This window comes from Apium graveolens, chromosome 1 (assembly GCF_009905375.1).
Source record: "Apium graveolens cultivar Ventura chromosome 1, ASM990537v1, whole genome shotgun sequence".
Lineage (NCBI taxonomy): Eukaryota > Viridiplantae > Streptophyta > Magnoliopsida > Apiales > Apiaceae > Apium > Apium graveolens.
The window spans coordinates 23,722,398-23,747,652 of NC_133647.1; the positions used below are offsets into that span (position 1 = coordinate 23,722,398).

At 37.4% G+C, this 25,255-nt stretch overlaps 1 protein-coding gene across 4 annotated transcripts; it reads right to left on the minus strand.

The window, feature by feature from the left end:
* Positions 1–18,970: 18,970 nt before the first annotated feature.
* On the minus strand, positions 18,971–23,738 carry LOC141661800 (ADP,ATP carrier protein 1, mitochondrial-like). 4 transcript variants are annotated; one of them, XR_012550141.1, is made up of 4 exons: positions 20,751–22,229; positions 20,299–20,670; positions 19,668–20,056; positions 18,971–19,194 (listed from the first exon to the last, which is right to left on the minus strand). XR_012550141.1 is itself a non-coding variant. In XM_074468826.1 (4 exons), the coding sequence occupies exons 2-4, from the start codon at positions 21,246–21,248 to the stop codon at positions 19,760–19,762; spliced, it is 1,167 nt and encodes a 388-aa protein (XP_074324927.1). In that variant the 5' UTR covers positions 21,249–21,250; positions 23,674–23,738; the 3' UTR covers positions 19,541–19,759. The 4 variants fall into 4 exon arrangements, 2 of the variants coding, with proteins under 2 accessions (XP_074324927.1, XP_074324912.1); XR_012550140.1 differs by having other exon boundaries at positions 18,971–19,199; XM_074468826.1 differs by lacking the exon at positions 18,971–19,194 and adding an exon at positions 23,674–23,738 and having other exon boundaries at positions 19,541–20,056; positions 20,751–21,250.
* Between the last annotated feature and the right edge of the window lie 1,517 nt (positions 23,739–25,255).

Consider the following 25,255-nt stretch of genomic DNA (forward strand, 5'->3'; position numbering starts at 1 on the left):
CTAGCCACGGACTTCATGCCCGGACAAACAAATATCTTCGTCAACCTCCTATTTCTCCCCTCCCTCGGTGTTATGGAGCTTTAACTTTTCAACATCCCGCTTCGGGGGGCAGTTCCCCTCGTCTGGACTTAGAATCTCCTCTACCTCCTGAACAACAACTATCTCGGTGCGGTCCAAGTCCACTGCTTCTTGATGGGATCCCTGGTCGTTGCCTCGCTTGCATGCGACCGAGTACCTGTCTCTTCACTAACGGCATTAGCCAGCTTTCTTTTTGTCATACCTTCCTTTGGGGCGTCCATGACTTCTCCTTAAAGACCTTGAGCATGGCCCTCTTGTTCAACATTTCTGGGTAGGTAATAATACGGTGGAGAACTGTAATACAAGCATTAGAAATGTCAGATAATCGAGTATTATTACCGTAAATATTTGACACTACGAGAACCCCGAAATAGAAATAGCTAACAGATATATGCAACATGTTTTATGACAAGTTAAAATAGCAGCATATCGAACACGAGTATAATTAAATAACAAGACAAGATACATATGTATGAGCATATTTTATCATTGTACATCACAAAGAAAGACCTATCTTGGATCAACTCTAAGATCCACTCGCCATCCGGCTCACAATGAGTAAACCAATGGATCTCACGCTACTCATCCTTATACATGACAAATGGCTCTAACAGTACATCAATTTTTACGTTACAGCTTGGCATCTAGGCCAAATCCCCCCCCCACAAACGAAGATATATGTCACGTCTTATTCGACGAAGACATGCGATACCACTTCTCTCTGAACTTATTGTTGCTCCTCTAGTGAAGGTCATAAATGGGGGCATTGTTCATGACCTGGACCCGAAACAATGTGAAGAACAATCAAGTTATCGGATCCAAGCCCATTTCATCACACCGAGTGATAAAGTAGGCTATGCCCCTCATGATGTTAGGGGTGAACTGCCTAATTCCGCACTTGAAAACATTCGCGAATAAGTGGCGGACGAAATGATGTAGCCCGAGCCGGAACCCAACCCGAAAAAACTGACTAGAACCGCCACCCAAACTCCCTTGGGTCGGTGACAAGGCCTCTCATCATCATCAACTAACCTTCATTCATATTCATCAGGGATGTCAAAACCCTACTTGACAAACTCTTCGTGCTCTCGAGTATACCGACTCCGGACATTTGCATACTCATTACTCCATGCCTCCAAAAGCATCATTCAACAACTTCCTATCAAACTAAGGAGGTACAATGTTGTCTTCCGTTAATTCCTTTTCATACGTCTTGAAATACCGATACCAGATACACATAAAATCGTAGGATCTGAACAATTGAGCCTCCCGATACACAACCACCCATTAGCATCCCCATGGAGCTGCTGATCACGATCGGCTTAGACACGCTTCTCCCTAACATTCAAGCCTAAAATCGAGCTCCCACAAGGCAACAACCTCCACAATCCTCTTCTTAGGCACGACGGTCGGAACGACCGCACCTGAGCTATCACCACCTCCTTCAATGATCGCCATCACGGTCGGATTCAACCTCTCAGGTGTAGTATCCTCCGAACCTCGACCGTCATGCTTGTAATACCTCGAATTATTGAGACCTTGTAAAACGTATAATGAATAGTAACCCTAACGGACGGGAAAAACTTTTGAGCCCACACTATGTAGTGCATGAGAAAATGAGTTTTGGAGTTGATATTAAGATTATACGTACCAAATGAGTGTATGTAAACGCTATTAGTTTTCGAAGAAAACGAACTTTGAAAAACGACCGTATTTACGACTCATCGAGGATTACGGAAATCACAATATAATTACAAGATTAAAACCCTATGGATTTATATTCAAGTAGGATAAATAAAAATATAAGGAATAAATACGAAAGGAATTACGTCGCGAACCATTTACGAGTAAGTATTACGAAGAACGTTTAAGCAACCGAGCGAACGCGTAAACGATTAAATAAACGTAACGCACTAACTAAACCATGGTAAAAAAGTAGCCATGGTTACTTCATCAAATAGTGAGCTAACTATAGGATGATCAAGATAGCTAGCAAAATAGTGTGCTAAGGAAGCTAACCATGTAGTTTAGCTTGTAACCTAGCAAGCTATTAAGATTTGTCCCTAAGATTTGTAACCAAAAATCAACCTAGAATGCTATACCAGGAAGAATAAAATCAATTGCAAGATATCACCCCATCTTCCTAGAAGCAACCTAGCAAATCAACCAAGAAGAGTATAAATACCCCCCATCACAATTGCTTCCATTCGGCAATTTGAAGAAAAAAAGGGGAATTCAAATTCAAAACTCAAAGTTCTAGCTCTTGTAAAATTCTCCCATTAATTCTTAAGCCTCCTAGCAATTAAACTAAGGTTCTAAAAATCATACCAAGCACTTTCAAGCCTCCACCATCCTCAAGAACACATCTCAAGCTTTCAAGAAAGGTAAAAATCTTTGGCCCAACTTTATTTAAGATTCATTTTTATGATCCATTTAGTATGTGGTAGTAAACATAGTATAATGAGTGTCATTGATGAAATCTTGATGATTAAGTTAAGTATATTTAAGGTTGGTTGTTGTTGCCTCAAAACCATGATGTTCTTGAGAGGAGTTTGTGTGTTGATGATGTAATGATGATTATTGGTGGTTGTGTTAAGAGTTAGGGCGTAAACGAAACCCCGATCGTAAACGTAACTCCGTTAAAACCAACGAATCGTAACTTTAAGTTTCTGCAGAAAGTCCCGAAGTTGTAAACTGTATTTCTTGAAAAATATCCCTTTATTATGATAGACAATGTTATAAGGATCGTTTAGGCGCTTGAATCGCTTGATTCCGATTTACGGATTAAAGGTTATGACCGTTTTAGTAAAAGTGATTTACACGACAAAAACTGCTACAAATCACGAATTTTGAAAATATAAAGGATCGACTTAAAAATGTTCATAAATCATGAAATTTTTACAGAGAGTAACATATTGAGTTTCCTAACTGCCATAAAAATTTCAAGTGAAAATAATGATTTTTCAATTTTATAAAAATATCGGAGCCGAGACCGCGCGAGTAGAAATATTAATAATCCATAAGCGGATCCGACGACGATAATGAGAATGAACCTAAGATACTTAGGAAAATGAAGTGACCATAATGTGAATACGACTTAAAGGAATGATAAGGGTAGTATAAGTTGAGAGGGTGCATAATAAGTAGCGCATGAGTGCGAGTTGCCGTAAATTAGAACGGAACCTAACGAAATGAAATGTGTTTATGGTTATAGATTTCTGAGCGGAACCTAGAACATCCTCCACCTCGAGATACCCAGGCAAGTTTACGAACCCAACTCCATTTTACTGTTGTGCTGTGAAAGGATTGTTTTACTATCATTGTAAAAATACCATGCTTGCCATGATACGTAGTTGTTGAATTTTTGCATAATATAGCGATGTTGTACGATAAGTATATATCGTGAGATGTTTATTCCGCTTTAAGCGTGACATATCATATAAGACCGAGAGTCGGTCGGGATTTAAGATAAAACCCGGGAATCATTCCGGTGATATTATAGGATGGTTATAAGTCCATAGTAGTACGTTTTAAAAGGGACTCAACGTCCACTTACGAAACATTAAAACCCCTCGAACTTTTATTAAAACAATTTCCCAACGATCATATTCCCTCAACTATATTTTATTGATTCGAATAATAAATACTATATTCCTATTATTTTATCATGGACGTAGTATACCCCAACAATTATTTATTTCAAACCTGATTAATTATTAAAGATTAATAATTACGTAGACACAAACTAGTTGAGAATATTATTTTAAATATTCTTTTAAAGAGTAAACTCATTCGAGGTTTAATTATTTATCGATTATCATTTAATTAATTATTATTCTTAAAGGGTTTATTATTGATTTAAAAATCATAGATCCTGATTTAAAATATACTTTCTCATTTCAGAATATCATTCGAATAATTTCAGATCGTCGGTGAATATTATCCCGACTTATTTAATATTTTGAATATAGTTTCAAGGAGAAACTTTTCCCCCTTATTAATTATCTGTTGACAACGGTCAACTCAGATCCTTAATACTTCCTCCAAAATTCTCGGAAGTACGTATATACATATATATACACTTATATCTTAGAGAGATAAGCTGTTTCTATCAACAAGAAAAACGCTTGGGGAACTTCGATGTGGTTCGAGTTCTCGAGATTGATAAAATTCTTTTAAAGGACAAGGGAGGGGTAGACTCTGGTACTATGTGTGCTAGATGGACTACCAAAGGTACCGCAGGCGAAGGTACTCAGTGTACTCAGAAACTTGTGAAGTATGTGTATACCCGAAAATGGGACACGTAGTCCGAATGCGGCAAGGGTGATTACCGGGATGCGAAGGTGTCGTCCTTCTACTAGTAGAAAAGGTTACTATTATCGTATTACGACTGATCATCGTATACGGTGGCTCCAACGAGTGTCCTAAATCTTCCAATTGGAATTGAGATGCAATACCGTAACCCAAGCCTAGGTGTTGGGATTACTATTAAGGTATTCGCAGGATATTAAAATCCCTTAAAGAATTATTTTCATAAAAAGGTGTGTAAAACAAAGGAAAGTTATTTTCGAATAAAACATAATGATCATATATGATGTTATCATACAATCATTTTCATACTATAAATTATTATGTTGGGCATTTTAGCTCACACTTATTTTCTTAAATTGACATAACACAACAGTGAATCAAGATGTCTGCCATGAGAACCACAGCCATGAAACGGGTAGGAAATAGCCAGCTGTTCCATAGATTATTTGGTGTTGTACCACAGGTAGTCAGAATAAGCTGGATTAGTTTTCAGTTGTTTATAATTCGGCTTATTTATAAGTATGACTTATGTAAGGTAAGAAATAAGAAACGTATATTTAGCCGGCGGACTAGCCTTACCTAAAGGTCACTCCTCGATAAGATTAACTACTTTTGGGTTGTAATAAATATCACTTGATGGTTGACAATTACTCTAGTTATGATGGTTCATTTATAAGATAATAACCTGTAAGTGTGTGTGTGTGTGTGTGTGATAAGTGTGGGGTCGTGAAGCGTGAGTATTTATATATTGTAGTGTGAGTTTAGATGGCGTGGCCTCCGAGACTCCTGACCCCGGGTTTTGGGGCGCCACAGAAATGGTATCAGAGCCTTAGGTTATCAAATCTTGGAAATGATAGGACATAAAATACGTAGACATAAGAATAATAAAATAATCAATTAGAGCTCAAGTCAAGTTCGTCATCGGGCTACACGGGTAGTCTTGACTGTTTTACCCTCAAGGGAATTCTGACTCTAAGTTAGTAACAACTTGCCTATTGTGTCAAGTACCAGTGGAGCTTAGGAGGGAGGTTGATCCTGTTGATGATATCATGATTCCTGAGCATGACCCTATTCCCGAGCCAGAGAGCCCACCCATTGATGATTCAGATGATGACCCTACTGAGGATGTCCTAGAGGAGGAGACTGACCTTCATGTCCCCATAGCTAATGGCGTAGTCTGGAGAGATGTAGAGATGTACCCTCACCAGGCTATTCGCTCTCCTACACCAACCCCAGGGATTCAGAGCCCTATGCCTTATACTGATGATGATGAGGAGGAGGCGATACGTGCACAGTTCCACGAGGTTCATGACATATCCTCTAGCGACCCAGATTCACCTCTACCACCACCGACGACCATGCATGTAGCCGTACACGACTGGATAGTGGGTCAACTTAACGCTGAGATCATTGCGGCATCTGCTCGCATTGCGGAGTTATGCCAGGCACTGATAACTGAGAGAGCCACCCGACTAGGATATCCATGAGATTTCAGAGCTGCTTCCCCAGCCATAGCCCGCAGAGAGATCGATGGGATCGAGCTCCGTACTAGGGTTCAGATGAGCATGACAGCGGTTGGAGGATACATTCCGGTAGTTGATGCAGAGCTGATGATTGCAGGTGCGATGAGGAGTGTGCGTGACCTCACTCGTAGTGATAGTGACTGAGAGACTAGTGACTAGATATGGACCTTGAAGAAGGCTGGGTGACTTGCCACCAATTTTGATAGGATAACTAGTAGTAGATAGCGTTCCTAGCCCTTCAGGGTACACAGCTTATGTATTTTCATTTCAGTATTCAGAACTAGTAGTGATAGATTGTAATCAGGCATGTATGAACTCAGCTAGTTGTTTCATCCCCAAGATATAAGTGGGAGATCTTATTAATATATATCCAAGCAGTTATTAAGAAATTGATGTCTATATTATTGCACTTCATAAAAACCTGCTAGATAATAAGTGACATGCATACATATGAATAAAATAATCCAATTGTTATTATTACAACTATGTTGACCAATTTTCATTATCAGAACAATGCCACCTCGTAGAAGAGGAACCAGGGCACATCCCACAGAATCTGTTAACCAACAACGAGGTGAACCTGACCCTGTAGTGAATGAGGAAAGTAAAAAAGACCTAGACTATAATGAATATGATGAGGAAGAATATGTAGAAGAAGAGGCTGAGGATCCCATTAGGGAGGGAACCCCGTGAATGAATTTATGGAACTATTAAGAGCGAATCAGAACCAACAGCCTATTCCACCACAGCCATATGCTGCCCAACAGACTGCAGCTACTGCCTTTAGAGCCTTCAAATCTCTCAAACCCCTAGAGTTTCTAGGATCTGCCGACACCGTTGAAGCACGGGCCTGCCTCAAAGAGATAGAAAAGTCCTTCGAGATACTAGGCGTTGAGGAATGACACAAGACTATTTTTGCTTCTTACATGCTGAAAGGAGAAGCTAACTACTGGTGGGAATCCAAACGAAACCTAGAAACTGATGTTGTGATTCCATGGGATAGATTTACCCGACTGTTCTTAGACAAGTATTTCCCTAGGTTTATGGAGACCCAGATGGAGATTAAGTTTCTGGAGTTGAAACAGGATAAGATGACTGTAGCAGAATATGAGGCCAAATTTACTGAGTTGTCGAGATTCGTGCCTGAGTTCGTGAATACCGAAGAAAAGAAAGCGCGAAGGTTTCAGCTTGGTCTGAAACAGTGGATACAGAACCGAGTAGCAGTGCTAGAGCTGACAGACTATGCCACCTTAGTACAGAAAGCCTCTATTGTTGAAGCTGGCAGTGAGCAAAGTGTGAAGGAAAAGGAAAATAGGAAAAGGAAGATAGGAAGCCAAGGAATAGGAACCGGGAACAGGAGACTTCCGAGCAGGTTTGTTAGGGGAGCGGTGTCCCAACCTGCACGAGGCCCCGGATTCAGAAAGGCCCCAAGCGAGAGTGTGGGCCAGGGCGGCGGACAATCTAGGGCCACATTTCATAGCCAACCCCGCGCCCCAATACCAGAGTGTCAAACCTGTAAGAAGAGACACCTTGGAGTGTGTACCCAGACAAGAGCCCCTTTGAGATGTTACCGGTGTGACCAAATTGGACACCTTGCCAACAACTACACCTGGCCCAATGTAACGTGTTTCCAATGTGGAAAGGTAGGACACATGAGAAAGGATTGCCCAACGTTGAAGCCCCCAACCTCAGGGATGAGCAAAGCTGCATCCAACTGACCCCCAACTGCTAGGACCTTCAACATGATTGTTCAAGATGCTGTTCGAAACAATGACGTGATAGCAGGTACCCTTTTGTTAAATTCCAAACATGTAAATGTCCTATTTGATTCTGGAGTAACCAAGTCTTTTATATCTCAAGATTTTGCTAAAAAGTTAAAACTTAATGTCATACCCTAACGTGAGATATTACGAGTGGAAATAGCAAACAAAGAAATAATTCCTATAAATCAAGTACACCCTAAGTGCAAGTTGAAATTAGAAGGGAAGATCTTCAAGGTTGACCTAGTCCTATTCGCGTTAGGAGAATTTGATGTAATCTTAGAAATGGATTGGTTATCCAGTAACGGAGCGCAAATAGATTGTGAACGGAAGAAAGTAAAGATAAGAGTGCAGAATGAAAAAGAAGTAGTGTTTAAAGGTCAACGAAAGAACCAGAAATTTCTAACCATGCTACAGGCAAAAAGATTGTTAAGGAAAGGTAACGAGGCCTATTTGGCTTATGTGATAGATACCAAGAAGGAAGTCCCTAATATATAGGACATACCCGTAGTAAACGAATTCGAGGATGTATTTCCAGAGAATTTACCAGGATTACCACCTGACCGAGAAATAGAGTTCGCTATAGAATTAGCACCAGGACCGGCACCAGTATCCAAGGCCCCATATAGGCTAGCCCCAGTTGAGATGAAGGAACTAGTTTCTCAACTGCAAGAGTTAATGGAATGATGAGGCCCAGTGTGTCGCCATGGGGAGCGCCAATACTGTTCATAAAGAAAAATGACGGCAGTATGAGATTATGCATAGACTATCGAGAGCTGAATAAGCTGACTATTAAGAATAGGTACCCTCTCCCCAAAATTGAGGACCTATTCCACCAACTCAAGGGAGCTGTACATTGTTCCAAAATAAATTTAAGAACAGGATATCACCAGTTGAAAATCAAATCGGAAGATATACCGAAGACTGCTTTTCGCACTAGGTATGGACACTATGAGTTCTTAGTTATGTCGTTTGGGTTAAGCAATGCACCCGCAGCCTTTATGGATTTGATGAACAGAGTGTTCAAAAAGTAAATGGATATATGTGTGATAGTTTTTATAGACGATATTCTGATCTACTCAAAGATAGAGCAAGAACACGCAGAACATTTGAGGATAGTCTTAGAAATCTTGAGGAATGAGAAATTGTATGCCAAGTTCTCGAAGTGCGAGTTTTGGTTGAGAGAAGTTCAGTTTTTAGGACATGTGGTGAGTAGCAAAGGAGTTTTAGTCGACCCTGCCAAAATAGAGGCGGTATCCAATTGGGAAAGACCAACTACCCCAACAGAGGTTAGGAGTTTTGTAGGTTTATCCGGATATTACCGAAGATTCGTGCAAGATTTTGCTAAGATAGCCGGTCCACTGACTAGACTTACCCGGAAGACAGAAAATTTTGTATGGACAGAAAAATGTGAGAAGAGTTTTCAAGAACTGAAAAGGAGGCTGGTGTCAGCACCAGTGCTCGCTCTTCCCGATGGAAAGGGAGAGTTTGTAATATACAGCGACGCATCGCTTAAAGGATTAGGATGTGTACTAATGTAGCACGGCAAAGTTATAGCGTATGCCTCTCGACAATTGAAGGAATATGAGAGCAGATACCCTACGCATGATCTAGAATTAGCAGCCATAGTATTTGCCCTAAAAATTTGGAGACGCTACCTATACGGTGAGAAGTGCGAGATCTACACTGACCATAAAAGCCTCAAATATATTTTCACTCAGAAGGAACTGAACATGAGACATAGGAGATGGTTAGAGTTGATAAAAGACTACGACTGTGAAATTTTGTATCACCCGGATAAAGCCAATGTGGTGGTTGATGCCCTTAGTAGGAAGGAAAGACTCAAGATGATAATGACATCGAAGGAGCTGATTAAGGAATTTGAGAAGATGGAAATTGACGTGAGAACGATTGGTAAGGAAACAGAAGGATTATTTGAGATTAAGCTAGTGCCAGAGCTGACTAAAAAGATACGAATATGTCAGGAAAAGAAGATGAGTGAAGAAAGAGGAACATTGACCGGTGAAGAAGTGAGATGCGAGAAGGATGAGAAAGGAATCATGAAGTATGCGTCCCGGATTTGGATTCCGAATGTGCAAGAGTTAAAGGATGAGCTGCTGCACGAAGGGCACATCTCTAGATATTCAATCCACCCAGGAAGTACAAAAATGTACTGTGACCTTAAGGAATATTATTGGTGGCCTAACATAAAGAGAGAATTAGCAGAGTGGGTCAGCAAGTGCTTGACATGCCAGAGAGTGAAGGCTGAACATCAACGACCTAGTGGACTACTACGACCCCTAGAGATTCCGGAATGGAAATGGGAGCATATAGTCATGAATTTTGTGACAGGCTTACCAAGAACAAAGACCAATCACAATGCCATATGGGTTATCATAGATAGATTGACCAAGTCTGCACACTTCCTACCAATCAACGAAAGATACACCGTAGACAAATTGGTAGATATTTACTTGAAGGAAATTATAGTGAGACACGGCGCTCCTGTAGCCATAGTGTCAGATAGAGACCCAAGGTTTAATTCCCGATTTTGGAGAAGCTTCCAGGAATGCGTAGGCACCGGACTAAACATGAGTACCGCTTACCACCCCCAGACTGATGGACAAAGCGAAAGGACTATTCAGACCCTAGAAGATATGTTACGAGTATGTGCCATTGGAATGACCACTTACCCCTGATCGAATTTGCTTACAACAATAGCTATCACGCTAGCATAGAAATGCCCCCGTATGAAGCTCTTTACGGAAGAAGATGTCGCTCTCCCCTGTGTTGGGATGAAGTTGGAGAACACAAGATATTAGGACCAGAGTTAGTCCAACAGACCAGGGAAATGATAGGACTCATCAAGAAAAGACTGGTAGCAGCCCAGGACAGACAAAAGAAGTACGCCGACCAGATCAGGAAAGATATGGAATATGAAGTAGGAGATTCTGTGCTATTAAAGGTATCTCCGTGGAAAGGAGTGATGAGATTTGGAAAGAAAGGGAAGCTGAGTCCCAGATTCATAGGACCCTTTGAAATATTGAGGATAATAGGACCTCTAGCTTACGAGCTCGCCTTGCCTCCTAATTTGCAACAAGTGCACAACATATTTCACGTGTCCATGTTAAGGAAGTACCATGCAGATGCATGACATGTACTAGAATACGAGCATGTAGATTTACAACCAGACCTGACCTACATCGAGCAGCCAGTAAGGATAATGGACCAAAAAGAACAAGTGCTGAGGAACAAGACTGTGAAGCTGGTTAGGATCTTATGGAGAAATCAAAATGTCGAAGAGTCAACTTGGGAACTTGAAGACGCAATGAGGAATAGATATCCCCACTTATTTTCTAATTGATTCTGCGACGAAATCCTTGTTAGAGGGGAAGACTGTAATAACTCGAATTTTTGAGACCTTGTAAAACATTTAATGAATAGTAACCCTGACGGACGGGAAAAACTTTTGAGCCCACACTATGTAGTGCATGAGAAAATGAGTTTCGGAGTTGATATTAAGATTATACGTACCAAATGAGTGTATGTAAACGCTATTAGTTTTCGAAGAAAATGAACTTTGAAAAACGACCGTATTTACGACTCATCGAGGTTTACGGGAATCACAATATAATTACGAGATTAAAACCCTACGAATTTATATTCAAGTAGGATAAATAAAAAAATAAGGAATAAATACGAAAGGAATTACGTCGCGAACCATTTATGAGTAAGTATTACGAAGAACGTTTAAGCAACTGAGCGAACGCGTAAATAATTAAATAAATGTAACGCACTAACTAAACCATGGTAAGAAAGTAACCATGGTTACTTCATCAAATAGTGAGCTAACTATAGGATGATCAAGATAGCTAGCAAAATAGTGTGCTAAGGAAGCTAACCATGTAGTTTAGCTTGTAACCTAGCAAGCTATTAATATTTGTCCCTAAGATTTGCAACCAAGAATCAACCTAGAATGATATACTAAGAAGAATAAAATCAATTGCAAGATATCACCCCATCTTCCTGGAAGCAACCTAGCAAATCAACCAAGCTAAGCAACCAAGAGGAGTATAAATACTCCCCATCACAATTGCTTCCATTCAGAAATTTGAAGAAAAAAAGGGGAATTCAAATTCAAAACTCAAAGTTCTAGCTCTTGTAAAATTCTCTCATTAATTCTCAAGCCTCTTAGCAATTAAACTAAGGTTCTAAAAATCATACCAAGCACTTCCAAGCCTCTACCATCCTCAAGAACACATCTCAAGATTTCAAGAAAGGTAAAAATCTTTGGCCCAACTTTATTTAAGATTCATTTAGTATGTGGTAGTAAACCTAGTGTAATGAGTGTCATTGATGAAATCTTGATGATTAAGTTAAGTAGATTTAAGGTTGGTTGTTGTTACCTCAAGAACATGATGTTCTTGAGAGGAGTTTATGTGTTGATGATGGAATGATGATTGTTGGTGGTTGTGTTAAGAGTTAGGGCATAAACGAAACCCCGATCGTAAACGTAACTCCGTTAAAATCAACGAATCGTAACTTTAAGTTTCTGCAGAAGTCCTGAAGTTGTAAACTATAGTTTCTTGAAAAATAACCATTTATTATGATAGAAAATATTATAAGGATCGTTTAGGCGCTTGAATCGCTTGATTCCGATTTACGGATCAAAAGTTATGACTGTTTTAGTAAAAGTGATTTATGCGACAAAAACTGCTACAAATCACGAACTTTGAAAATATAAAGGATCGACTTAAAAGTGTTCATAAATCATGAAATTTTAATAAAGAGTAACATATTGAGTTTCCTAACAGCCATAAAAATTTCAAGTGAAAATACTGATTTTTCAATTTTATAAAAATATCTGATCCGAGACCGCGCGAGTAGAAACAATAAGAATCCATAAGCGGAGCCGACGACGATAATGAGAATGAACCTAAGATACTTAGGAAAATGAAGCGACCATAATGTGAATATGAATTAAAGGAATGATAAGGGTAGTATAAGTTGAGAGGGTGCATAATAAGTAGCGCATGAGTGCGAGTTGCCGTAAATTAGAACAGAACCTAATGAAATGAAATGTGTTTATGGTTATAGATTTCGGAGCGGAACCTAGAGCATCCTCCACCTCGAGATACCCAGGCAAGTTTACGAACCCAACTCCATTTTACTATTTTGTTGTGAAAGGATTGTTTTACTATCATTGTAAAAATATCATGCTTGCCATGATACGTAGTTGTTGAATTTTCGCATAATATAGCGATGTTGTACGATAAGTATATCTCGTGAGATGTTTATTCCGCTTTAAGCATGACATATCATATAAGACCGAGAGTCGGTCGGGATTTAAGATAAAACCCGGGAATCATTCCGGTGATATTATAAGACGGTTATAAGTCCATACTAGTACGTTTTAAAAGGGACTCAACGTCCACTTACGAAACATTAAAACCCCTCGAACTTTTATTAAAACAATTTCCCAACGATCATATTCCATTAACTATATTTTATTGATTCGAATAATAACTACTATATACCTATTCTTTTATCATGGGCGTAGTATACCCCAGCAATTATTTATTTCAAACCTGATTAAACATTAAAGATTAATAATTACGTAGACACAAACTAGTTGAGAAATATTATTTTAAATATTCTTTTAAAGAGTAAACTCATTCGAGGTTTAATTATTTATCGATTATCATTTAATTAATTATTATTCTTAAAGGGTTTATTATTGATTTAAAAATCATAGATCCTGATTTAAAATATACTTTCTGATTTCAGAATATCATTCGAATAATTTCAGATCGTCGGTGAATATTATCCCGACTTATTTAATATTTTGAATATAATTTCAAGGAGAAACTTTTCCCCTTATTAATTATCTGTTGACAACGGTCAACTCACATCCTTAGTGCTTCCTCCGAAATTCTCGGAAGTACGTATATACATATATATACACTTATATCTTAGAGAGATAAGTTGTTTCTATCAACAAGCAAAACGCTTGGGGAACTTCGATGTGGTTCGAGTTCTCGAGATTGATAAAATTCTTTTAAAGGACAAGGGAGGGGTAAACTCTGGTACTATGTGTGCTAGATGGACTACCAAAGGTACCGCAGGCGAAGGTACTCAGTGTACTCAGGAACTTGTGAAGTATGTGTATACTCGAAAATGGGACACGTAGCCCGAATGCGGCAAGGGTGATAACCGGGATACGAAGGTGTCGTCCTTCTACTAGTAGAAAAGTTTACTATAATCGTATTACGACTGATCATCGTATACGGTGGCTCCAACGAGTGTCCTAAATCTTCCAATTGGAATTGAGATGTAATACCGTAACCCAAGCCTAGGTGTTGGGATTACTATTAAGGTATTCGCATGATATTAAAATCCCTTAAAGAATTATTTTCATAAAAAGGTGTGTATCATCAAGGAAAACTATTTTCGAATAAAACATAATTATCATATAAGATGTTATCATACAGTCATTTTCATACTATACATTATTATGCTGGGCATTTTAGCTCACACTTGTTTTCTTAAATTGACACAATACAACAGTGAATCAAGATGCCTGCCATGAGAACCACAACCAGGAAATGGGTAGGAAAAGGCCAGCTGTTCTGTAGATTATTTGGTGTTGTACCACAGGTAGTCAGAATAAGCTGGATTAGTTTTCAGTTGTTTATAGTTCGGCTTATTTATAAGTATGATTTATGTAAGGTAAGAAACAAGAAACATATATTTGGCCGGCGAACTAGCCTTACCTAAAGGTCACTCCCCGGCAAGATTAACTACTTTTGGGTTGTAATAAATATCACTTGATGGTTGACAATTACTCTAGTTATGATGGTTCGTTTTCAAGACAATAACCTGTAAGTGTGTGTATGTGATAAGTGTGAGGTCGTGAAGCGTGAGTATTTATATATTGTAGTGTGAGTTGTGTGAGTTTAGATGGCGCGGCCTCCGAGACTCCTGACCCCGGGTTTTGGGGCGCCACAATGCTCATTAGTACTACCTGCCACAACGCGGATTTCACCGTCTTGCGAACCCTAAAAAAGTGGCTCACCCCCACTCTGAATCCCCAATATACTCACGAGCAACATTTTTCGCTGTGATTGGATAACGCAACTTCATTGACCTCACTATCTCACCGTACTCTACACTTGAAAATAACCTAGACAAATAAAAATATTTGCTCAGAATCAACCAAGCAAGATATACTATACAAACCTATATATACATATACACAAATGAGAAGATGAACGTCAACCTTGATGTTCATCACGCAAACCCATAAAGACGAGCAACCCCAAAAACACAACTCAGAATCCACAAGATGACCAAAAGCTAGAAACATAAACAGCAGTATCTGAGCCCATAATTCTAAGATAAAAAACAAAATACTTTTGGCAATACTCCTACAACTATACTCAATGTAAAGAAACAAAAAACACGTATGCAAGATCAAGAAGATGACAACCGTGAAAGCAAGAAGATTACAAGGCATGACGAACTAACCTTAAAAAAAGAACATATATTTGCAACCATCACACCCCCAGTAGATCTCCGACAAACACTCCAATTTATCAGATGATCTATTTCCTCTCGTCTATTTCTCTTTCCATGTGCTTTTTATTTTAGTGACAATAAGATAAAATGACAAGGTGGGAGGTTATTTATATACAAAAAATAAATAAACCACCAGGACACGTGTTAGCTCATCGTTGGCCGCCAAGAAATCAACCAACGACGGTTTGGCTTCCCACGCGCCCACGCCCCTAATTTATAGTATCACCCCCCCACGTCTCTAGCCCGTGCATTGATGACATACTATTGATAACCATCAATGTACATTCCCTGATTTTTCGACGCTCAACTCCCTAAAACCATTCTTTTTAAAAAAAATTTAAAAAATCACCTTTTCACCTTTAAATTTCAAAAAGGCACATAATTTTTCACCAATGAATGCGATCTTTATATCCAACTTCAACTACGCCTTTCATATGAAAGACGATATCAACCACCTTCCAGAGTGGGGCACCATCTCAACTTTCACTCAACTACACCTTTCTTATGAAAAACGGTCTCAACCGCCTTTTAAAGGGGGCACCATCTCAACTTTAAATCAACTATACCCTCCATATGAAAGACGGTCTCAACCTCCTTCTAGAGGAGGGAACCATCTCAACTACGACTTCAACTAAGCCCTCCATATGAAAGGCGGTTTCAACCGCCTTCTAGAGGGGGCACCATCTCAACTTCGACTGGAGGTGTGCACGGGTCGGTCCGGCTTAATTTTTACCGAAAACCGTTACCGTACCGTGCATGTCGGTTCGGTTCAGTTTTTAGCTATTAACTGTAACTGAACCGTCCAAAACGGGTTTTTTCGGTTCGGTTAACCATTGAACGGTTTCAATTTTTTTTTAGTTTTTAATCTAATTAAAAAGTTATTTACAAATTTAATAACATTAAACTTGAAAATATTATAATATAAAAGAATAAGAACTTTAAAATTATAACTATACATTTTTTATTTTTATAAAATTACCATTATTAACCACTGATGTTGTGCCAGAAACAGTATGGCAGGAGTTGTACCTGCTCTGCATATTAGGAATGCAGGTATGTATTACTTCTTTCATCTTCCTTCCAATATAACTGTATTACAACTTCCACGAACTATTGCAATGTTATATAGCCAGTGGTCTTGAACTCTATTTGCTATAAAATATAATAATATTTATACATAGTTTCATATGATAATATTATATATATGTATAAATATATCTTATATTATATTATGTATCAATGGTTTGGTTTTTCGGTTCAGTTGTAAGGATCAAACCGTAACTGTTACCAAACCGTTATATCGGTTCCGTTATGTTACAGTTTTTCGATTTTTTCGGTTTCGTTTTTTTTTTCTAGTTTGGTTTTTGAATTTTTTTGTTCCGTTTTGGTTTTGCGGTTTTTTTGTTCACCCCTAACTTCGACTCAACTACACCCTCCATATGAAAGACGATCTCAACCGCCTTTCAGAGAGGGTAGCATCTCAACTTCAACCCAACGACGCCCTCCATATGAAAGACAGTCTCAATCACCTTCCGGAGGCTGGCACCATCTCAAATCCATCTCAACTCTATCAACCATAAGCAACTCGCTCGAAATAACCGACTCTCGCCATAACAGCTTCCACGCTTAATCCCCCGTGCAACTAATAGTTACATAAGGAAATGAGGATAAATCATAGGCCCGACCCAGCTAGCCAGGCCCAAGCTTAAAGAAAGGCCCAACAAACTGGCCCAGTTCAACCCTCGACCGACTATGATTCCCGATAAAACCGGATGTCAGCCGACAAACCCAATTGACACCCCACGTGGGAGACTGATACACCCATGTGGCACTACTGACATAATTAGCCATCGATATCGCACAACATACGACACCTCCGCTGATGTCAGCAGGCATGATAACTCCTACACGTTCCCTCACGTGCATGTGCTACTCATAAGTGCATAAACTTCTAAAAATACTCAACGAAAGAAGAGGAAAGAGTACATTCTCTCTAACTTTCTCTTTCTAGAATTTGGCCGAAATACTTACTCTTACACCTGAGGTGTCTCCGGAGATCTAATCTCCGTTGGACATTCCATTTCAGGTACCCCACACCCGAATCCAGTTCAACTTTGAAAAAGGAAAGGCCCACGAGGATTGGTTTAGAGCCTTGTCACTAGCTAGTATAAAATTTATGAATTCTGTAATTTTCGTTGTAGAGAGTTTCTACATATTTGTTTTGTTTAAATAGAAAAGAAAGGATATATGAGTGCCTGAGTGGCATATTGGTGTTAGTTTAAAACAACGACCTTTTATCTTTGATATGTTTTTAGTAATGAGTTATCTCATTTTTATTGCCCACAAAGATTACAAATGATAATATTTATATAATCTATTCAAACAATTAAACTCAAGTATAGCTGCACTATAAACAAATTTCAACCGTGTATACAATGCAAGCTCTTTTACAAGTAAAAAATCAGTACCAATTTCATAGAATGCGAACTAATAGTATGAACTGATAGTACCAATCTTATAACTTGGACACAAATTCAATTCATTTTGAATCACAATATTTTTTATTGTAAACAACATCATATTAAGAAAAAATATGTACTACGCGACTTGATAACTCCAATCCACGGTCTGGTCCTTCCGACGCCACGCCTGGACCCTTCTTGCGGTGTAGCTGCAGTTGGGTGTCTGCAAAACAAGACCGGAGGGGGGTTTGAGCCCCACGACGTCTCCGGTGTTAGAGTAAGAACTTGCTTTTTGAATGATGAATGTAGAAATGTAAGGTGACTATGTGTGCGTATGATAATGTGTAGAAGAGAGTTATAAACCTCTAGGTCTCTCTTCCTTGGACTATTTATAGCCCAAGGGTAGGGTTTTGGGATTGTTATTTTTCAATCAGGGTCATTCGTTGTTGGGAGCGAAGGACGCCTGGCTCAAATGGGTGTCTTAAACATGTCCTAATAAGGATTGTTGAGAAATGTTTCAAGAATACTCTGACACGTGCCTTGATTAATTTTGTTATTGGTCATTAATAACTGTTGTGGTCACATGTTTGGACTCTTTTCTCCCGTGCTATACTTTAGTTGAACTTTGTGGGACAGGGCGTATGAGAATGCTCGATCCCATTTGGTCCTGGACTGGCCGGAGCCGGATCTACCCGATCCCGGGCTAAGTGGACTAGAGCCCGGGTTGACGTATGAGTTGGGGCTACCCATACCTGGACTAAGAGGTTCAGACCGGGGATCAGAGCTTTATTTTCTATCACGACTCATGCAAGAATCCGAGTCCGGACATAAGATTATTGATTTTCTGTTACCTTTTGAAATCGTTTATCATTTTTATAAAAAAAAATTATGCTTAAACCAAATTCATTTACGGTTCTGGGACGACTCACCATCCGACCAAACAACTATCGATGCAAATTTTGAATTACAAGCTCTTGTTCGGATAAAAATCAAGTAGAATGCAACTTACAATACATTTTATATGTACTTATATCTCGCGCGTGTGTGTGTTACACACCCTGTGCATAAGAGGGGCACATGAAAAGGTTACAATTGGGATGTGCTTAGATTTGGACTCGATGTTAATGTTTCAAGAGGGAAATTCATGTATCATGTGTATTATGGGGATGGCAAAGCTCCAAAATTAACTTGTTTACTTTGAAATAGAAGCATTATTACAAATGTGTCCAAATATGGTATGGGACCCTAACAAGACCTGTTAACAAGCAAGGAATTACTTTCCAACGATCCCCATGTTGAACCCTGTCGCTCTGATTCAATTAGACTGTTACATACCACAAATATACACAAGTAAAGATGGTCAAGCTTTTACAAAAGAATGATAAAGGCGATCTTCAACAAGTCATTCCACTAGGCGATTAACCCCTCAAGACACGAGAAATTTATTCCTTTGTTAGCTTGCTTGGATCTCAATGATCATGACTTCTCTACATTGAAAACAACTTGTTACATATATCCAGTGATACATTAAACTACAACAAAAACAACATAACATAATGAAAGTTTCAAGTTCTTTATTTTCTCAACTTTAACTAGCAAGCATTTCACCTTGTCATCATGCCCTCGAGTCCTCGACATTAATCTACAAGCCAAACAATGGCCTGATGACAATGTATTCGTCTGCCGAATACTCTATAGGCATGTAACACAACATCAATCAAGGTACTTTCTACAAGCATGGATAATTAAAGCTTTGATTACCCATTTTATTTAATCATGATGCTAAATTTTAGCCAAGGGTACGGAAATCACATCTAAACCAAACATCTAATCCGATAATGAAAACCTCAATTATATCTAAACTCTGAAGCAGAAGTTATGCTAGCAACTTCTATATTTCAAGTTTATAGTATCATCCTTACAAAGGAAAAGTCTTAAGGACGAAAGTAACTCACGCTTTAACTGTGAGCTGAAAATTTCTGTTATATAAGATAAACGATTTTCATCACTGTCTATAGTTGAAGGCACCGCCCATACTGTTTGTCAATTAAGCACCACCAGATCCGTACTTCTTCCCGAAAACGAGCACCTGAAGCTTATCATAACCAGCCAGGACACCAGCCCCAGCAACAGCACGAAGAATGTTGGCACCAGCACCCTTGAAGAGAGACTTGGCACCCTCTTTCTTCACAATCTGAGTAAATGCATCCATTGAGCTTTTGTACTTCACTGCTTCACCAGACGTCATCATCATTCTTCTGCGAACAGTGTCAATTGGGTACGAAGCAAGGCCAGCTCCGTTAGTAATCACCCAACCAAGGGCAAAGCTAGCAAAGAAACTATCCTGGAACCATCAATTAGGAATGTAGATAAGTTTAAAAATTGGTGTCAGAAGTTTAACAAAAATATGTTTAGACTCAATGATTCTGTTCAAAGTTTTTCTTTCATGTAAAAGAAAGATACTGAATTTAAGGACTTGCAAAAATTATTGTAAGCAATGGGTGCACATGAGAGGTAATAGCAGCAGAACCGATTAATTTACATCAGCCTTTTATCTTATAATAATAACTACGTCATAACGTATACCTGCATCTTTCCGGTGAGGAGGACTGGCTTCAAGGAATCATACATTCCAAAGTAGAGACCACGATAAACAATAATTCCAACACATGAAATATTGAAACCGCGGTAAAGCCCAGCAATTCCATCACTTGTTAATGTCTTCTTATAGACATCAACTAAACCATTAAATTGTCGTCCTCCCCCCTTCTTTGCTGCCTTAGCGTCATTTGCTAAACGAGTTCTAGCATAGTCCAAGGAATACACAAATAAAAGGGAGGAAGCACCAGCAGCACCTCCAGATCCCAGATTGCCAGCAAACCATTTCCAGTAACCATCTCTCTCTTTTTTGAAGTTAAAAAGCCTCTTCAAGTAATCTTTAAAAGCAAAGTTCAAGGCCTGTTGAAAATATGTAAATTCATAAGCACATACAGTAAAAAAGAGCACTGTCCTACTGAAAATTTAGAATATAGACTGGCCTGAGTTGGGAAGTAACGGATGACATTAGCGGTGTTTCCTCTCCACAATGAAATGACACCTTCATCCTTCATTGTTCGTTTGAAACAATCACCGATACCCTTATATGGTTCAGACAGCCTTCCACTCTTGATCATCTCATCCTGGTTCTGAGTCAGAAGCTTGACCCGCTCAATTGGGGCAGCAGCAGTCTTGGACACAGCTGCAGAAACTCCACCCATGAGAAAATCAATAGCAAACCCAGCAAAGCCTTTCTCAGATGGTGCTTGCACAAAAACAGGGGATAAGTTCGGTGAAACAATAGATGAATAATATGTTGCTCGACAAGGCTTCACCATTGGATATTGAAAAGCAGCATTGCAGTACTTTCCAGACATGAATTGCTTCTGGTACAATGATTGGTTCTGGAAACCAAACTCTTGAGTTTGGCTAGATCGAAACAGACCACTAGCTACAGCTGGATGTGTAACAGTTGGATGCTGTGCTCGATCCATTGCCATGTCTTTACTCATGCACATAAAAACACAATATTAAACACACTTCAACTTTAAAGAGAAGAAACTATTTAAACATAATGTGAAAGAATGATCGAGATTGCTTATAATAACTGTGTTCCTTATTCGTCTTAAATGTCTGATGAGTAAAGCTTTGAGTAAACACTAATAGAACACTATGAACATCCAATTATTGCAAGACAAAACACAAACCAAAGATAGAAATTTAATTACATAAAAGGTCTTCAAAAGTACAGGGCATTGCACATTATCTGAGTAAAATACAAAAGAAAAACCGTCACCACGATATTCACATTGTATCAGATTACATATATTATAAAATATATATATATTATAAAATATTAAAAATAGTAAATGGAGGCCAATGTTGTAGAAGCAGAACAATTAATCTGGAGTGGTGCGAGCGAGGCTCGTTAGATAAGTTAAATCGAAACAAAAACTGCAAAACATCCATCATACTACAAGGAAAGCGGCTAAATTCGAAAATTACGTGCGTAATAAGAACAGTTAACAGAGAAACAAAGGTAAACAATAGACATGAGGATAAGGGATATGATTGAGGGTTGAGGAATTATAAATGAAGAGTGAGGTCAAGGTGAGCAGAAGGATCAACATGGGACTCATTATCATATTCATGAGCAGCTTGAAGATGATGATGAGTACCGACGACATCGTTATCATGAAAGAAGAAAGGACCCAGGGATGTCTGATCAGGAGGATCAGCTGAACTACTGGTGGTGTAGTAGTGGTGGTGTACCATGACTATAGAAACAAAAATTGAAGAAAATGCTTGCAAGAAGGGACATATAAAACACAGCATAGAGTACAAACATAAGCAAGCGGAGCTCAACATATTACTTATACTAATGCTTGTACTGAGACATTATTATATCACATTATCCAATGATTAGAATGAATGCACCTCGTATGTAGTTTCAACTTTCAACTTCCAGTGGTTGTACATATTTATGTTATTTGATGATATCAATGTATTATTGTACCAAGACAATTTTGCAAGTTGGCTCATATATATAACCAAAAACGCACCACATTAACAGTTAATCTATTGTCTTCCTGTTTTACTTTAATATGGAAAGCAATGTTAAACAGAAAATAGTGCCTTCTTTAACTGGCAAGTGCACAAACAATACAGTTAACCAGCTTGTATTCCAGTACTTTGTTTCCTTTTTTGTGAAGTTAAAAAGACAAACAAGCTTGTATTCTGCAAACACTTTGGACCAGTCTCACAATCAGAGAAGCAAACGATGCGTTCTCAATTAAAAAGGTTAATTTTATAGAAACATTTCCATGAGCAATAAAATCGGGTTCAGGCTTCTGGTCACAGTGGAGAGTGACAACTTTATCTAAATATCATTATATCAATACCCAAATCCGAGACGCTGAAGAACAGAGTTCTTATAAACAAGAATATGTCCACAGGACCGCGGCTCAATGACTAATGACGAAACAAGTACCACATTGATAAAAATTCATTCAAGCAACAAAGCAGAAAATAAAGTAAACATCCACAAACTTATTAGCAACCGAAAATTATTAGACATTTAGTTAGCAAAGCAAGTGCACAAGGGAGTAACAACATAAAAAGCCAGGATGCAAAACTGAAAAGAATTTGTAACTTGCAATATAAAACTACATAGCAACATTATACCTGCAAGAACAAAATAAAATTCTGCTCTACATCAGTCAAAACAATATATGAAAATTACCTAAATTTCCCCGAAAACAAAACACGGCTTCAAAAAGAACAAAAAATGGTAAATCTATATACATATAAATGTCTAGCTTAAAAACAAGATCATTGTCTATATAATTTAAATATAAAGAACAAATTTGTGCACAATATAAATTAAGTCTCGTAGCAATTCAAAGTTTTTCGGACAAGATCAGACCAAAAAAATCAATTAATTATTTTCAAACTTCAAACTCTTAAAAGATCATTATCCGATTTAAAAAATAAAACACTTGTTTTCGTGACAATACCATGAAAATAATGTACACTCTAATTCGATTTTACAAAAATATGATGATGCATCTTCGCTACGACATCTTGAAATCGAAATTAATAAATTTACTATTTAAATAGAAATTATTAAAATATACAATAACTTTTTATATAATTTGCAGGCAGGATGATGTTCCTCGGGTGCACACTCTATAAGACTATTAAACAAACAAATATGATAACAAGAGAAAACTACTTAAAAATTAGGTTGCAATCATTTTGATGTCCCAATCAAAAAATTTATCGATATATAAAACAACACAAACTAGTAAAACACACACCACAATTACATAAATAAAATTAAAAAGGATGTAAATCAATAATAAAACAGTAGATCTAATAAAAAGAAACAGAAAGAGAAAAAAATTCGACATAGAAAATGATTACCCCGTTTGTTTGAACGAAATGCCGCGTTACAGTGAGGCGATCAAGTAGGGTAAAAGGGCTGTGCGATAATGGATTAGTGTGCTCAGTCTATCTATCTATACTATATTATTATACTAGTCGGTAACCGTACAAAGCACGGGTTTAAAATTAAAAATAATATTATCACATTATTATTTGAATAAAACTGAAACTCATAATTCGTGCAAAATACAGATCTAAATATAATATATAAAATATTTTTAAAATATGTAGTTAAAAAAATTGAAATTAGGTGTAACTCTAAAATTTCACCGTATAGTTCTACTAATGCATGCGCCTAATTATTTATTTATATAAATCTGACATGTTAATTTACTAATACGATTATTTTAAAGGAAACCGACGCTTGGATGTTTAGTAACAAATAAAAATTTAAGGGAAATAAAATTTACAGAAAATAAAAGTTAATTTTTTCGGTTGAGATTTTATTACATAAAATTTTAAAAGAAGTTGTATAATTTTCTAGTGAGTACCAAGATTTGGGACCTATAAACATGGTTTCGCTTATTAGTATATATAGTTGATAACCCGTGCGAAATACGGGACTGAAACTAAAAATATCGAACTAATATTTGTAGAGAATTATTCATAACGAATTAAAATTAATATATTAATATAAAATATTAAATTGATACTTGTAAAAAATAGTTATGTAATTAAAAAGAATCGAATGAGTTATGAAATTTTCCACTATAATTCTGATTTTGCATTGTTTTACTTGATATAAAAAATCTAACATATTAGTTTTATTTTTGTGAAACGAATTGTATCTCTATCTTATGCACCAAATATATGTTCTTTAGACAATTTAATATTAATTAATATAATTTGATAATTATCTTATAATTAGACTTTTCAATATAGTGTATTTAATATTACTTAATTATCGATAAAAATTAATTTACAAAATAAAAGTAAATAGACGTTATTAAACTTAATTTAATATTACTACATATAATCTAAATACAGACCATAAATTTTTTATCGTTAAAATATTTTTTTTAATTTAATGTATATAAACGTTGTGATGGACAATATCCGTGCAAAATACAGATCTAAATATAATATATAAAATGCTTTTAAAATATGTATTTAAAAAAAATTGAAGTAACTCTAAAATTTCACCGTATAGTTCTACTTATGCATGCGCCTAATTATTTACTTATATAAATCTAACATGTTAATTTACTAATACGATTATTTTAAAGTAAACCGACGCTTGGATGTTCAGTAACAAATAAAAATTTAAGGGAAATAAAATTTACAAAAAATAAAAGTTAATTTTTGTCGGTTGAGATTTTATTACATAAAATTTTAAAAATAGTTGTATAATTTTCTAGTGAGTACCAAGATTTGGGACCTAAACATGGTTTCGCTTATTAGTATAGATAGTTGATAACCCGTGCGAAATACGGAACCGAAACTAAAAATATCGAATTAATATTTGTAGAGAATTATTCATAATCCGTGTGAAACACGAATTAAAATTAATATATTAAAATCAAATATTAAATTGGTACTTGTAAAAAATAGTTATGTAATT